The sequence below is a fragment of the Hemiscyllium ocellatum genome, chromosome 14 (genome assembly GCF_020745735.1).
Source record: "Hemiscyllium ocellatum isolate sHemOce1 chromosome 14, sHemOce1.pat.X.cur, whole genome shotgun sequence".
In the NCBI taxonomy this organism is placed as follows: domain Eukaryota; kingdom Metazoa; phylum Chordata; class Chondrichthyes; order Orectolobiformes; family Hemiscylliidae; genus Hemiscyllium; species Hemiscyllium ocellatum.
In genome coordinates this window covers 74,831,650-74,849,357 of record NC_083414.1, presented here as the reverse complement: position 1 = coordinate 74,849,357, position 17,708 = coordinate 74,831,650, and the positions used below count along the sequence as shown (strand labels likewise).

Sequence of the window (17,708 nt, the reverse complement as noted above, 5' to 3'; positions counted from 1 at the left end):
CTTGACACAACTGGGTGGAAAGTGAATGTCACAAATTTTAATATGGCTAGTCATGGTTTGGCATAGTACATGGTACAAGCCACGAAGAGCAGGGTTCAAGTCTCACTCCAGAAGCCACGCACAAAAATCAAGTTCAAAAGCCTGCTGCAGTGCTTTGGCGTACTGCACTACTTTGCGTAGTGACATCATTTGATGCAATGTTAAACGGGAGCTCCGTCCATCTTCCATTTTGTCAGCTGGACACAAAAGATTATGTGATATTATTTCAAACACAGCAGAATTACTGAGAAAAAAATCATCTGGTCAATGTCACATCAGTATTAATGGGAGTTTAACTACATGCAAATTGGTTTCCACATTTTCTTTATTAGAACATTCATTACACTTCAAAATGTATTTGATTAGCTGTAAAGTGCTTTAAGATATCTGCTAGTTTCACTAGGAATTTTTTCAAGGCATCAGACATTTGAACCAATACAAACAGGAGTTTCTAATCCAGGAAAAACTGCCAAAAAACAGTCCTTGAATTGGTCCAGTTGCAGTTTTCTACAATCCTGAGACTGCAATGTACAAGGAGACACCCAGAAGCATGTAAACAAGAAACATCTTAACCATGCCTGAAAGACAAAATTGTAGACTCTGAAAAGAACTCTTGCATTAAGACCAATTACCGAATCAACGATTGACCATCACTCTAGGGAAAACGTCATGTCAGTATCACACAAAAAAAAATTCAAAAGAACACACAGGGGTACTTTATTCCATACTGTGGTCTATATTCGAACTGCTGACCTTGTTTCTCCCAATCTGTATTTGTCCAACCATAACTTTTGTGAAACCATCTCATTTTGTTTCTCTTATTCATGAATGCATGTGCACATTTGGGGTGTTAAAGGGCTGTAGCTTATAATCCTGGCCTCAAAGGGTTGTAGATTATAATCACAAGTAATTAATTTCTGTTTGCCATTCGCTGAAAAGTATGTTTGCCTGCAATAAAGTCAATTTCCCATTAATGATGAAATCTGATGTGAATTACCTTTGTCTTGAATAGCAGTCAGACAAAGTCAGTAATTTTAGTGGTTAAGTTTTATCAATCAGGCCCAACCTCTCTGAGGAGCTTCACCTACTACCTTCCCTCTATTAAAAAATGAAAAGTAAAGATGCTCGCCGATGATTCTACAATGTTCAGCATCTTTCCCAACTTCTTATATATTCCCCTACTCTTACAAACTATGCGACCACTGATAAGGGCAAGTGTCCCACATGCCTTCGTAATTACCCTAATACCACGTCCTGCCACCTTCAAGGATCTCTGACAAGCATCCGAAGATCCCTCTGAGCTTCCTAGTGCCTTGCCATTCACTGAGTACTCCTTTATCTTGTTCCTTCTTCTAAAATGCATCACTTCACATTTATCAGGGTTGCTGATTTGCTCACCTGACCAATCAATTTATGTCCTACTGTCACCTAACGCCTTTCTTCTCATTGTCAATCAAGATCAATCTGTGTCATATGCAAACTTACTTATCCTCTCACTCAAGAATTTCTATAGCAAATCCAAACCTTCATCAGTATCCAACTGACAGAGCTTTTGCACACAAAATACTTAGCACTGTCACTTCTTGTCAGAAGCAAAGTTCAAAGCCTGTTTCCTTTTCAGTGAGGCTGCAACCCCTGTCCAAATATCCACTTGTTTCCTTCACTGGTCATCTTGTTTAAACTCTGAGAACATTGGAAGAAAATCAAACAACAATGTAACTTTGCTTTCTGCTATTCTGCATCATGCTTATGAGAAATATAGTTTTCTACCTGAAATGAGCCTTTTCCCATTATGGGTGCTAGTTCCAAAATCTGCCATTGTCCTCCTCTATTCCTCAGGCAGGTTTATTTTCGGATTGTTTATCAGATCTAATATTTGTCTCATTAGCAGGAATTAACTGAACGTTCATATTATCACAAGATGAATTGCTGACCCACATGACTAATGGAGAATACAGCAATACATAATATAAATATTTACCTGAAATCTTTGAGGTACAGTACCATCTGTAGTGGTAAGGATTAGCTGTTTTGAACTGGAGCTTTCAGGTGTTGTCAGAACAAGTTTGCCTTGGACTGGGCTGTCTCCTTCTTCCAGTATCACCTTTGCTTCACCTCTACCTTCTGGACTGGCCAAAATAAACTGCTTGGAGGCTACAGCTGTGTCTAAAGCCGTAACAATTTGAATCTTCTGTCCTGTTTGTTCATCAGTTACAATCTGCAAAACATCATTGATAATTTATTTTATAATCTGAACCACGTAAAATTGTGTTTTAATGTCAGTGTCGGAGACTACTATCTGGAAATTAAACAAAACCTTTCCCTAAGTTGCATTTTTATGCTATTTGTATAATAGCATTTTTCAGCCATTTATATGAGACAGATTACATTTCTGAGATTTGTGTTGGATGCTCTACTCAGTTAGAAAATTATCAAGCATCCCCAGGACGGGAACTTCAACTGGAACTGAATGCAAATTGACTTGGGCTCAGAGCATTTGGTTGCTCTACAATGAACTCTCACATGATGCTCCGCATCTATTCTTAACAAATGACATATGTTGAATTAGGCCAAGGATCAAGCTATACCATCAACCAAAACTTGAATATTGCTGAAATGAGGAAGTTTGTTAACGGTTTTCATCTTGCACTATTTCAACTGTTTAAAATGGGTGACAGCCTTTCCCTGGGTCATTCCTCAGGAGAATACCTTAACCAATCTGAATCATTCTGTCTCGTTTAAATGTGGGTCAGTCATCACATAATTGGTGCATTCTCCATAGTGATGCCTCTCCCAGTCACAAAAGAGCATTAGAAACAGAAACACAACAGAAGGTGGCTGTTTGGCCTAATGAGCCTGCTTCACCATTCAACAGGATGATGGCAGGTCCAACTTCCCTCATATCCACCTTCCTGCCTTTTCCCCTACTGATCAGGAATCTATTTAGGGTGGCACGGTGGCTCAGTGGTTAGCACTCACAGCACCAGGGACCTAGGTTCAAGTCTTGCCTCGGGCAACTGTCTGTGTGGAGATTGCACACTCTCCCAGTGTCGGCGTGGGTTTCCTCCAGTTTCCTCCCACAGTCCAAAGGTGTGCAGGTCAGGTGAATTGGAGATGCTAACTTGCCCGTAGTGTTAGATGCATTAATCAGGGGAACGGGTCTGGGTGGGTTGTTCTTCGGAGGGTCGGTGTGGACTTGTTGGGCCGAAGGGCCTGTTTCCACACTGTAGGGAATCTAATCTATTCATAGCAATTCTTTTTGAATGCACAGTATAGGTGATTTTCCTCTGCTCTGCATAGTTCCTCTGTGCTGCAGTGTGTGTTAGCTCGTTGAAATAATGTTCTGATGCAGCTTTGTTTGTGGATGTTAGGGTGATTGCTTCTGTAGTTCAATATTTGGTCCGTGTGTGTTGTTTTCCTGTAGACAATGGTTTGAAGTTGCCCATTAGCTGTTCGCTCTACCGTGACATCTAGGAACGGCAGTTTGTTGTTGTTTTCCTCCTCTTTAGTGAATTTTATGCCAGTGAAGATATTACTGATGCTCTTAAAGGTTTCCTCTCATTTGTTTTGTTTAGTGATGGCAAAGGTGTCATTCATGTCACGGGCCCAAAGTTTGGGTTGGATGGTTGGCAGAACAGTTTGTTCAAGTCTTTGCATTACTGCCTCTGCTAGGAATCCTGATATTGGAGATTCCATGGGTGTTCCATTGGTTTATCTGCAGGCTTTGTTGTTGAAGGTGAAGTGTGCGGTAAGGCATAGGTCCACTAGCTTGGCGACACTGTCCTTGCTGGTGAAGTTAGTGGTGTTTGGTGTGTGTGTCATTGGGTCTTTTAATAGTGTAGTCAGTGTTTCCTTGGTCAGGTTAATGCTGATTGATGTAAATAGGGCTGTTACATCAAAGGAGACCATTATTTCATCGTCTTCTAACTTAGTGTCTTCAGGAATTCTTGGGTGGAGTGGATGGAGTGGAGTGAGTCTTCTACTAAGTGTTTTAGTCTTTGGTGTAGTTCCTTGGCCAATCTGTAAGTTGGTGTTCCAGGTAGCAAGACTGTGGATCTCAGGGGGGCTCCTGATTTGTGAATTTTGGGTAATCCATAGAAGCGTGGTGTGTTGGATCCGTCTGCTTTTTTTTTCAGACCCACAGTCTCGCTACCTGGAAGACCCATTTCCCATGGCACCTTTCCAATGTAACCACAGAAGGTGCAACTCCTTCAATTTCTCCCTGCTCACCATGCAAGGGCCTAAACATTCTTTCCAGATGAAGCAGCACTTCACCTGCACCTCCTCCAATCTAGTGTATTGTATGCGCTGCACCCAAGGGGACTACTGTGCATTGAAGAAACCAAATGCAGACCTAGTGACTGCTTTGCAAAATACCTCTGGTCTATGCACAGGCACGACCCTGAACTTCCTGCAGCCGATCATTTTAACACAGCACCTTGCTCGCATGCCCACTTGTTTCGGCATGCTGCAGCGCTCCAGTGAATCACATTCCGATCACTTAATCTGAACTATCAACATCCTTTCTCTCCCAGCACTCTATACTCCACAACACCTCCAACTATTGCAAAAGTGCTACCCCTCCAGCCTTCACAACAGCCCTGATGAAGAGTCATCTAGTCTTGAAACAATAGGCTTGCTCTTTCCCGGAATGCTGCCTGACCTGCTGTGATCTCCAGCAATTACTTCCCATTGTTCTTAAATCGCGTTAGTCAACCTTCAGCATCTCCCCAATGGCTATCGATAATACAAATATCTCAGCAAGTACCTGTGTGCTAGCTGTCAGTGTTTTGTGCACAAATACCCCCAAGTCCCTTTACGTTGCAGCTTTCCTCCATTTAAATAAAATTATATTATTTTATTCTATGTTCTAAAATGAACAATTTAAAAATTTTCCCATGTTCTTTTCCATTTGCCAACTTTTTGGCCAATTTTATAATACCTCTCTGTAAACTGTGTATATCCCTCTTGCGACTTGCCTTTCTACCTATTCTTTCTGTTGTCTGTAAATTTGGCTACAGTACATTCATATCCTTCTGTCAAGTCATTAATGCATATTGTAAACAGTTGTGGCCCTGACATTGATCCCTGCGAATCCTCACTGGGAAAGCTCCTCAGTTGCTGTTTCCTGTCCACAAGTTAATTCTCTATCAGTGGCATTATGCTACCACCAACACCATGGGCTCTTTTCTTCTACCTTTTGTGTTGGTACCTTGTCAAACGCCTTTTGGAACTCCAAATGCAACATATCTACTAGCTGCCCGATATCCATTCTAGAGGAAACGTCCCACAAAACATTCAATAAATTTGCCAGATATGATTTTCCTTTCATAAAGCTCACTCTGCTCGATTAGATTATAATTTTCCAAATGTGCTATCACTTGCTCAATAATTGATTTCAACATTTTCCCAACAATAGATGTTAGGGTTATAGCCTTTGGTTACCTGCTTTTTCGTCTATCTCTTTGTACAGCGGTGCCACATTGGAAGTTTTCCAATCCTTCAGTGCCTCTCCAGAACACAATGATTTTTGGAAAATTGTGAACAATGCATCTCTTATCTGCATAGCTACTTCACTTAGGATCCTAAGACACCAGAAATAATTTGTTCCATTGAGGTCACAAGCAAGATTCCAAGCTTCCAGCTGCCTGTCACTTTAACTGTCTGCTCCATTTCCATTTTAAATGCTCAACCCTAGGCCTCCTATACCATACTGAGAATTTCTGTTCAGAAGTAGGGTTGTCTTTTTGAAATCATACAGGGCCTAGGTGAGTTCACAGCTGGACCTGTGTGCGCAACTTTGGTCTCCCCACTTAACAAAGGATATACTTAGCATAGAGAGACTGCAAAAAGATTCACTAAGCGGATACCAAGAGAAGAACTGTCCAATGAGTAAACGATGGTTCAATGGGGCTTGTACTCACTAGAGTTTACAAGGTGGGAAAGTGTCTGATTGAAATATATATAATTCTAACAGGGTTGGACAGATGAGATGAGATACAACGCTGTTTTTCCTTTTTGGAGACAGTCTAGAACCAGTCTCAGGATGTGGTGTCAATCATTTAGGAATAAAATTATGAAAGATTCCTTTAACTCAAATCTGTAGAATTTTCTGCCACAGAATGCTGTGGAGGCCAAATTACTGAGTGTATTCAAGAAAAAGATTGATAATGTTTTGATATCAAGGGGCATGAGGAGAAAGCAGCAATATCGCTTTGGGTTAGAGGAGCAACCACAATGATGTTGAGCCTGACGGCTCCTAGAATAAATGTTTCCTGCAAAGCTCAACATCAGCTCAAGGTATACATCTTCATCCTTCGATCAGGCACTTTGCAAGCTCCCAGACTCAACATGGAGTTCAACAGTTTAAGAACAATTTTTGCTCCAATGTTTAACATCTGTTTTGGGATGCCAGCTGTTGGCACTGATTTTTAATTTCATTATTTGTATCTCTACTGAACACATCTTTAGACTTTTTAACTTGTCTCATTATGACTTCATGCCTCCTTATTGCAATATCATTGCTTTTGTCATTTAATCTCTCTTGTCTTCTACTCTATCAGAGTTTCCAGTTTAATTCTTTTCCACTTCAAACTCCTCTCTTTATGTACTTACATTAAATTAGTTTCAACCCTTCTTTTCCCACTTCTGATGGAAGGGGAAATATTGGGTATGGTATGGAGAACATCTATTTCTATTCAAGAAAAGTTTAGTGATGTGGCAGACACACACAATCCTGCAAAAGTGTGGCATGTCTGAACTAACCTTCAAGTTTTTCTGAAGCTGGGATGTTGCGCACTGAATAAAGCAACATCAGGCAAAACTATGCAGATCTCATAGCTGTGAGGAGAAACACAGGTTCTGGGGAGGACTAGGGTGACACCTGGAAGGATAGAGGGATACCAAGCAAACCCGCCAGATTTGAATATACAGATGATTTCAGAATTCAAGTAATGCACTGTCTGCAATACTTACCATGTATAAATACATGAGAATGCTTGTTGAACTCTACTTCAGTTATCTCTAGAATGGTGCTTTCTCAATGCATTGGCAAAATAAGCAATCGTTAACCTATACTTGAGTTCCCTGAGATTGTTTTGTAACAATCTACCTCAACACCTGAAAAGCTCTGTTCCTCTCTTCACAAATGCTACTTGAGCTATTGAATATTTTTTTTTAATTTTAGTCATAATCAGGTTAATATTTTGCCATGGGCTAAATGGAATTCCATAGCTTCAACTTTAGTCAATGGTATGTTATCAGGGACTTTATAATTGTTTTCTGGAAATCCAAATAATTAACATCTTCAAACAATACAGTCCAATTCATCAGGTATGATTTATTCTTGATATATCCATGCCGAGTCTCTCTGATCATCTGAAAACTGTCAAAGTATCCAATCATCCTGGTCTTAGTTAAAGACGAGTAATTTCCCAAACACAATGGACAAAGAACAGTATAGCACACGAATAGCTCTTCTGCCCATCAAGGCTGCGCTGACACGTATTGCTTTTCTGAACTAAGAACATTTTGGCTCTACACAGTCATATCCCTCTATTCCCTGTCTATTAACATATCTGTCAGGTATCTGCCTCTTAAAAATACTGCCAATGTATATGCATCTACCAATTCCTCCAGGAATGTATTCCAAAAACTTGGCACCCTCTGTGTAAAAAAACATGCCTCTCACATCTCCTTCAAACCTTCCCCCTTTTACCATAGAACTACACCCCCTAGTAACAGATATTTCTATCATGGGAAAAAGGCCTGTCTAGCTATGCCTGTCAATTTTGCAAACTTCTATCTTCTTGCTAATTAAAACCAACACCCCAGAAAAGCTCACCTCACAATCTACTAAAAGTGTGAGAGTGAAAGAAAACCCCTGATTACCACTGATAAAGCAACAATTTACTAACACTAACAGTGAACACTAAACAAAAACTAATAAAAAACCCGAGCCTCCATTATCTTAATCTGGCCCCAAATCTATTGAAATTCTGCTCCAGTAACACAATTATTAAATATTAATTAAATCTCTTAACATTAAAACACAATCACAAACCGATTGCTATATATTATCAAATCTCAGCACTCTCTGCACCTATCAACTAGTCACATACACATGTGCTATCACAATCTCTTAGCTCAGCAAAGGCACCTCTCTCTCAAAGTGACCATAAGCAACAATCTGGTAAACCATTTCTGTACCATCTGCAAAACCTCCACATCCTTATTGTTGTTTAGCAAACAGAACTGCACGGAATATTCCAAATGTGACCCAAGTTAAGTTCGTTACAAGTGGAACGTGACTTGACAATTTTTATACTTTATGGCCCGACCAATGAAGGCTAGTGTGCTATATGCCTTCTTGACCGCCTTATCCACTTGTGTTGCCACTTTCAGGGAACTGTGGACCTGTACACCCAAATCCTTTTGTATATTAATGCTTCAAAGGGAATTGCCATTTACTGTATATTTCCAAAATGAGTCACCTCACATTTGTCCAGATTAAATTTGATCTGCCATTTATCTGCCCAAATCTCCACCCTATCTATATGCTGCTGTATACTCTGGCAATCCATCTCACTGTCTGCAGTTTTCTCAGCCTTTGTATCACCTGCAAAGAAGTTACTAGTCTGGTCAACTACATTCTCCTCCAAATCATTTATACATTTATTATGAACAACAGGGGTCCCAACACTGATCCTAGCTCAACACCAAGGTTATTGATCTGTTGTCAGAAAAACATCACCACTCTGTCTGCTATGATCAAGCCGGTTGGTTCTCTATCCATCTTCCCATTTTACCATCTCACCGTAGATCCAGGTGAAAAGCTTTGCTAAACTCCACATAATCATCATGTATTGCACTACCCTCTTGTCACTTCCTCAAAAAGCTCAAATCAAGTATATGAGACATGACTTGCTGCACACCAAAGCCCATATGTTTTTGAAATGTGAATATATCTTGTCCTTAAAAATCTTCTCCAATAATTTTCCTCCCACAGACATAAGGCTCACTAGCCTGCAATTTCCCTGATTACCGCTGCTGCCCTTCTTAAAAACAGGAACATTGGCTATTTTCCTCTGAGACCTCTCCTTCAACTGAAGAGGATACAAAGATTTTGTACTGGGCCTCAGCAATTTCCTTCCTCACCTCCCTCAGTATTTTGGGATAGATCCCAACAGGTCCTGTGGACTTGTCTACCTAAATGCTTTTCAAAATACCAAACAAAACCTCATTTTTTTTAATATCAACATGCCCTAGAATACCAGCGTACTCCTCTCCAGATTCCCCATCCATTATTATGTCCTCCTTTTGTGAGTATCAAGGCAAAGTTAGGACCTGACCCACTTCCTCCAGTTCCATGCATAAATTCTCTCCGTAGTCTTTGGACTAGTAAAAGACCTATCCTTTACCATAGTGACCATGTGGCTCCTTCCATACGTACAAAATACCTCGAGATTCTCCTTAATCCTGTTTGCTGAGGACATTCCATGGCATCTTTTAGCCTCCCTAACTCCTTGTTTGATTTCTTTCCTGCTTTCTTCATAATCTTACAGGCATCTGTCAGTTTTCAGTTTCCTAAATCTTATGTAAACCTCTATTTTTCTTTTTGATGGAGCTCACAATTTCTCGCCATCCAAGGTTCCTGGATCTTGTCATTCTTATCCTTCATTTTCACAGGAACATGCTCGTCCTGAGTCTAATCAATTGCTCTTTAAAAGGTTTTTACATGCCAAAAGGTGGATTTACCCTCAAACGGCTACCTTCAATCTACATTGCCAATTCCTGCCTAATATTGTGGTAGTTAGCCTTTCCTCAATTTAGTATTTTCACTCGAGGACTACTCTTGTCCTTATCCACAAGTGACTTAAAAGTTACAGAATTATGGTCATTGTTCCTGAAATGCTCCCCCACTGAAACGGGCCATTCCCTAATACCAGGTCACTATAGCCCCTTCTGCAGTTGGATTATTTGTACATTGCTTCAAGAAACCTTCCTGGATTCATCTCACAAACTCCCTCATCCACAAAGAGTTTCAAGCAATATAAGGAAGTTAAAAATCACCCACTACAATAACCCTATGGTTGTCAAAAAATATAAACAAACAATCTGTCCACACATCTGATCCTGTAACTCCTGCTGGCTGTTAAGAGACCTGTACTTGAAGAGGAAGTGATGGCCTAGCCGTATTATCATTGAACAGTTAATCCAAAGACCCAGGAATGTTCTGGGGACCCGAATTCGAATTTGAATTCAACAAAAAACAAACGACAGTAAGAGTCTAATGATTGCCATGAGTCCATTGTCAATTGTCAGAAAAACCCATCCTTCAGGAAAGGAAACTGCCATCCTTACTGGTCTGGCCTACATGTGACTCCAGATCCATAACAATACAATTGACTTTTAAGTGTCCTTTTAGGGATGCGCAATAAATGCTCGCCTAACTGAAGCTCTCAATCCACGAATGAATTTAAAAAAATACAATTTCCATGAGAGTGATTACACCCTTCTTACTCCTGAGCTGTACCCATGTGGCCTCAGTAGGCAAGCCATCCAAGCGGGTCCTTCCTCAGTATAGCTGTGATATTCTCCCTAATCACTAATGTAACTCCCCACTGCCTTTACAACCCTCTCTATCTTGCCTCAGACATCTTAATCCCGAAACTGTTAAGCCTCGTGCCTCTCAACCAAGGATTTGTAATAGCTGCAATATCATAGTTATACATATTAATCAAAACTCTACCTAGCATACTCTGCCTTACTGTCATATTATTTATATTAAAACAAATGCACCTTAGACTGCTAGCCTCATCATGTTCAGTAAGCTCTCCCTATTTGTTCTTTCTCTTAGGATGACTGCTCCTATTAGTCTCAAACTCCTCCTCAGTCATTTCACTTTCTAATCTACTGCTCTGGCTCCCATCCCCTCCAATGCTCTAGCAAACGTTCCTGCCAGGAAATTTGTGCCTCTCTGGTTTAGATACATCCTGTACTTCTTATGCAGGTCCCACTGCCCGGGAAGGTATCCAATAATCTAAATACCTGAAGCCCTCATTAGATTGACTGCTTTATAATGCTTTGATGTCCCTCGGTCAACGTTTTTAAAATAAAGGAGTTTATATATTCATCATAAGATGAAGTGTCTACATTACATGCTGTCTGCTACGGTATAAATGATGCTTCTCTTCACCAATGGTTCCCCAGCATACCAAATGTATTCAGCAAAGTTTAAGGTGGGAGGGGACAGAATTCTGGAACATTAACTCTCCTCGTGTGTTAGGCCTCCTTGGAGCGGCACACTGGAATCAGAACCCACTATTTCTGGAGTAATCACAAAAGTTAAAGATTGTAGAAAGTATGTGAAAGTTTCCAATTTACCAGTCCTAAGGACCCAGGTTATCAGAAAACACGGACAGGTTTCTGCACTCAACAAAAATGATTATTTATTGCACATAAATAGACTCTCGTCACAGATAAATAATTATGAACTGTTGTTATATAACTTAACTAGTCCTTGGCATTGGGTTTCATCTGCCTCACGTACAAAAGGTCTCCGGTTTGAAGGCGTGCTGTCTTCACTTTTACTACATTTACTGTAAACTGACAGACTCCCACAGCTACCTCGATTGCACCCCCTCCCACACCGCCTCCTGTAAAAACGCCATCTCATAGTCTCAATTTCTTCGCCTCTGCCGCATCTGCTCCCAGGAGGACCAATTGCAATACCAAACAACCCAGATGGCCTCCTTCTTCAAAGACCGCAATTTCCCCTCAGACGTGGTCGACGATGCTCTCCACCGCATCTCCTCCACTTCCCACTCCTCCGCCCTTGAACCACACCCCTCCAATCACCACCAGGACAGAACACCACTGGTCCTCACCAACCACCCCACCAACCTCCAGATACATCGTATCATCCTTCGTCATTTCCGCCACCTCCAAACAGACCCCACCACCAAGGATAGATTTCCCTCCCCTCCCCTATCAGCATTCCGGGAAAGACCACTCCCTCCGCGACTCCCTCGTCAGGTCCGCACTCCCCCACCAACCCAACCTCCACTCCTGGCACCTTCCCCTGCAATTGCAAGAAATGCAAAACTTGCGCCCACTCCCCCCCCTTACTTCCCTCCAAGGGATCCTTCCATATCCGTCACAAATTCACCTGCACCTCCACACACATCATTTTCAGCATCCGCTGCACCCGATGTGGCCTCCTCTCCATTGGGGAGATAGGCTGCCTACTTGCGGAACATTTCAGAGAACACCTCTGGGACACCCACACCAACCAACCCAACCGCCCCGTGGCTGAACACTTTAACTCCCCCTCCCACTCTGCCAAGGACATGCAAGTCCTTGGCCTCCTCCATCACCAGACCATGGCAACACAACGCCTGGAGGAAGAGCGCCTCATCTTCCGCCTAGGAACCCTCCAACCATTGGGGATGAATGCAGATTCCTCCAGTTTCCTCATTTCCCCTCCCACCACCTTATCTCAGTCCCAACCCTCGGACTCAGCACCGCCTTCTTGACCTGCTAACTTCTTCCTGACCTCTCCGCCCCCACCCCACCTCCGGCCTATCACCTTCACCTTAACCTCCCTCCTTCCACCTACCGCATTCCCAATGCCCCTCCCCCAAGTCCCTCCTCCCTACCTTTTATCTTAGCCTGCTTGGCACACCTTCCGCATTCCTGAAGAAGGGCTTATGCCCGAAACGTCGATTCTCCTGCTCCTTGGATGCTGCCTGACCTGCTGCGCTTTTCCAGCAACACATTTTTCAGCTCTAATCTCCAGCATCTGCAGTCCTCACTTTCTCCTGGTCTTCACTTGTTGGGGGAAGTGGATGCAATTTGTAGGGAGTTCTTGTGGTGCAGTGGTAGCATCCCTACTTCTGAGCCAGGAGACACAGAGTTATGTCCCATCTATTTCAGAGGTGTGTAATTACATTTATGAGCAGGTTGATTAGAAATTACCTACACATCCCTTGGCTCCGGCTCATTTGCAAATAGACAGGTGGCAGGACAGACAGGGAACTGGGTCAGACATACGGTAAAGGAATGCTAGGAAATGCAAAGAAATTATTCAAATTTCAACTCGATTTTTGAACACGCTTCCCAGGAAGAACCCTCTTTTTAAACACAATTCTGTTAACTTATTAGCAACAAATATAGCCAATGTTGGTTACGTAGCATGGCACACATACACTTCCACTTACTTGAATCCTTTGAGGGGAGGAAACAGGAGAGTCTGTGGAGATTATCTGGATTTTCTGAGTCATCACCGATGATTCTGGCAGCGTGGCCTGAAACACTGCACTAGTGCTCTAGTGACATGGACATGAACATGTGTGGCCTAGAATAGAATAATTCAAAGTGAACACATAATTAAAAGGCTGATGTGCACTAGACAAACATTGTGTTACGACACAAAGACAGACAGTTAAATCAAATTTGCCTCCCTATCTCTGTATTCACAACACAGTAAAATTAAAACATTAGTGAAACCAAAAACTGACCCCAATGGTTCTTAACCAGACGTCGTGAATAATCAATACCAGACACCAAGTTTATACCTTAAACAAAGAATTAACAATTATGAATACAGTAGCTTTAACAGAGAAAGGTTAAACAAGCTAATCTTCTTTGATTGTAACCTCATTCTGATGTAAACAGACAGGCAGATATGGTTACAGAAAAAATTAAAGAGAAAAATAAGGTAATATCAGTTCACTGCTAGCAAACATTGTGCATTCACTGGTAATAATATTCCAAAATTCCCTGGGTGCATATAGGTTTCCAGTTGATTGCAAAAATGCTGAGATAACACCCTTATTCAAACAGGCAGAAAAGAGAAAACTACAGAACAGTTAAATTACATGTCACTGGGAACTTGTTACTAAGGAAGTAATAACAGGACATTCGGAAAGTCAAAATAAAATCATGCTGACTATGGATTATATGAAAAGTAAATCACATTAAACTAATTCACTAAAGTTATTTGAAGATGTGAATACTGGGGATCCTATAGATACAGTACATCTGGACTTCCAGAAGGCATTTAATAAGGTACTACAGAAAAGGCAGATGAGTTAGGGGTAACTTATTAGCTTAGAAAGTGGACTGGCTAACCAACAGAAAGTAAAAAATCGGGATAAATGGATCTTTTTCTGGCTGGCACAATGTAATTAGTCTGGTGCCACAGATTTTGGCACTTGGGCGCCAGCCATTTATAATCTATATTGATGACTTGGATTCAGGAATAGAAAGCATGATAGCCAAATTTGCAGATTACTCGGAAATAGGTGGGACAATGCAATGAACAGTGGCAGAATAATTGTCTTGTACATACACCACCTTTTCCTAGCTACAATCAGTTCTGAAGGGTCATTGGATCCAAAATGTTGACTCTGGTTTCGCTCCAGAGTTTATCCCGCAGTTTCTGTTTTTGTTTTAGATTTCCATCCTCTGTAGATCTTAAGTTTTTTTTTGTTTAGTACCCAGATACAACAGGTAATAAGAAAGACAAATGGAATTCTGGCATTTGTTGCTCAAGGGATAGAGTATAAGAGTAGGGAAATGCTACTGCAGCTGTACAAGGCATAAGTGAGACCGCACTGGAGTTTTGGTCACCTTACTTTAGGCAGGATGTAGCTGTAAGGGAGGCAGGTCAGAAGAGGTTCACTAGATGGATTCCAGGGATGAGGACTTTGTCTTAGAAAGCCAGATTGAGCAGTTTATGCCAACACTCTCTGGAGTTTAAAAGAATGAGAGGAGGTCTAATTAAGGGATCTAAGATGCTAAAGGGAATTGACAAGGTAGACATGGAAAGGATGGTTCCTCATGTTAGGTAATATAGAATAAGTGGTCATTGATTTAGAATAAGGGATAGCAGAGTTAATGCAGAGATGAGGAAAAAGTACTTCTCTCAAGAGGTTAAGAATCTGTGGTATTCACCACACCAGAGTGCAGTGGATGCTGGGAAATTGAGTAAATTTGAGGAGGTAATATTTTTAATTAGTATTGGTTGGAAAAGTTATGGAGCGTGGGCAGTATAGTGGATTTGAGGTGGAGATGAGATTAGCCATTATCGTATCAAATAGTGGAACAGGCAGGAGAAGCCAAATTGCCTAATCCTCCTCCTACAGGAGGTTAACCAGAGAGCAATCATCTCTTTCCTGTAGCTCTGGCAGCCTCAAACCTTCTGACAAAAAAAAGTCAAAATCCATTCAAATTTGTGTTTCTCTTTTTTAGAAGAGTTGACATTGGTCTCCATGTGAGGGCCCAGTTAATAATCCAATCACTGCCATGTGTCTCAGCATCATACCTCTCCAATTTAAAAGGTCTATAGTGTTACTTGAACAAGGGTTTACCTGCAGTTAACTTTCAGATCTGCTTCATAAATATTAGTTTGTTTGTTCGCTTTTTTTGTTTGCTGCTCACAATCCAAATATCACCTTCAATTCTCAACTCACAGCTTATAGCTCCAAGCAAGAATTGATTAAAAAACAAAGCTATGAAGATTCACTAACTGGTATTCCAAAGTTGCTGTGCTTGATGACAGTTAGTCATTCTACAGATGCTGGAGGGTACATTCCTGTCTGGCAATTATTGCACGATGTCCATTCATCCTTTGTTGGGAGCAACTGCGTGGTCTCACCAATACACCATGCCTCAGGGCATTCTTGCCTGCAGCGTACGAGGTAGACAACTTTGGCTGAGTCACATGATTATCTGCCATGTACATGGTGGGTGCTATGATGATAGCGGAGCGGGAAACTATGCAACATTCTTTGCAGCCTTCAACATGCCATCCATGACAATGATCATCTCACCTAGATCATCCCTATACCTCCACTCCTCACCTTCACAACGGCCAAACAGACCATCATTCGCAGCAAATTATACAGCCTTCAGGACATCGACCACAACACCACATAACCATGCCATGGCAACCTCTACAAGACGTGCTAGATGATCAACATGGATACTACTATCACATGTGGGAACTCCACGTACATGGCAGATATTCATGTGACTTGGCCAATGTTGGTTACCTCCTACGCTTCAGGCAAGGACATCCCAAAGTAAGGTATATTGGAAAGACCGTGCAGACACTACAACAATGGGTGAATGGACACAGCGCAACAATTACCAGACAGTAATGTTCCCCCTCAGTCTTTTGATCTCTGCCTAGAGATTATGTGCTTCACTTCACTCCACCTGATGATGGAGCAGCACTTTGAAAGTTTGTGATTTCAAATAAGCCCGTTGGACTATCACTTAATGTCATGTGACTTCTGACCTTTTCTCTAATAGGTTCATTCTTCTCCAAATACAAGTAAATCCTGATCCGAAGAATGCTTTGAAGTCAATTAAAGTATCTGATCCTTACAAGATCCTGCCACACTATGATTCCAATATGATTCCAATATGATTGGGTCAGATCCCTTTTTGCCCCATTGAAGTTGCTTCCCCCCACCATTAATGATCTTATTTTGGATGATTATATGCCCTTTTCTATAACATAAACTTGATGATATAGTGATCACTATCCCATAACTGTTCTCATATTGACACTTGGTCCACTTGGTCCACATCAATCCCAAGGACCAGGTCTAGAAGTACCTTCTTTCTGACTGGACTGGAAGTAGACAGCTTTCGAGAAATAACCTGAAAACATCCATGGAATTCTTGTTCTTCTGTGCCCCCTTCACTCCTACTATTTCAGTACATGCTCACATAATTAAAGTTGCCCACTATAATTAATGTATAATTTTTGCAAGTCTTCAGTACTTTTGCTGGATGTTGTTTGGGCCCATAGTTCTTGCAGCACTGAGTGACTGCAGCTGCTTCTTGATAACACATGGAGTGAATACAATCACTGAAGACTGGTGTCTGCGAGGTTGAAGATCTTCAAGAAGATGAAACTGATTTAACTTCTTAATGCTTCTAGCCATACCAGTGTGTTGGGCATACAATACCAATAATATACAAGACTATATGAGGGACACACAGCACGACCAAATTAGGAAGTTATATTACCTATCTTAGCTGGAGCCCCCCTTCAATTTTATTCAATAGCTGACACAATTCTCTGTCCAAAAATGTTTCTCCTGGATTCTGGCTTTCTTCATCTATTAAACATTGGAAATAACTAGTTTCTATCTCAATTGCCCTTTATTATCAATAACACCTCCTCTACTCTAATGAAAACAGACCTGAATTTTTCTTGGTGTTTTGTTTTCTTGCTCTATTCAGCATCATAGAGCTTTACTATCACATCAAAGTTAGAAATGCAGGTCCCTTTACGATTCCAAAGTTAATTGTAAACAGAGGAAGTGAGGGCTGCAGATGCTGGAGATCAGAGCTGAAAATGTGTTGCTGGAAAAGCACAGCTGGTCAGGCAGCATCCTTGGGTGCTGCCTGACCAGCTGCGCTTTTCCAGCAACACATTTTCAGCTTTAATTGTAAGCAGAACTTTGTAGTTAAGAGCTCGACATTTTGGGTTCCATTTCAGCCTTATGCTCCTGACTTTCAGTAACCTGCTGCAAAGTGGGATAGGTGGAAAGCTTCCTTGTAGATCTGCTGCTGTGCCTAGCCAAAATTCCAGGCAGTGGACCATGGAAGGGATTCATAATTTCCAACTGGCTTCCGCTCTTCCACAG

The 17,708-nt window shown here is 41.4% G+C and overlaps 1 protein-coding gene across 5 annotated transcripts in view; it reads right to left on the bottom strand.

Moving 5' to 3' along the window:
• The window catches only part of LOC132822429 (nuclear receptor subfamily 2 group C member 2-like), a 198,593-nt gene that overhangs the window by 149,428 nt on the left and 31,457 nt on the right, over positions 1–17,708 (bottom strand). For all 5 annotated transcript variants that reach the window (XM_060835809.1, XM_060835811.1, XM_060835810.1 and 2 more), the window contains 2 exons: positions 13,260–13,396; positions 2,021–2,257 (listed from right to left, as the gene is read on the bottom strand). In XM_060835809.1, coding sequence (XP_060691792.1) covers positions 2,021–2,257; positions 13,260–13,322 — 300 coding nt within the window. In that variant the 5' untranslated portion in view covers positions 13,323–13,396. The remainder of the gene's footprint in view (positions 1–2,020; positions 2,258–13,259; positions 13,397–17,708) is intronic.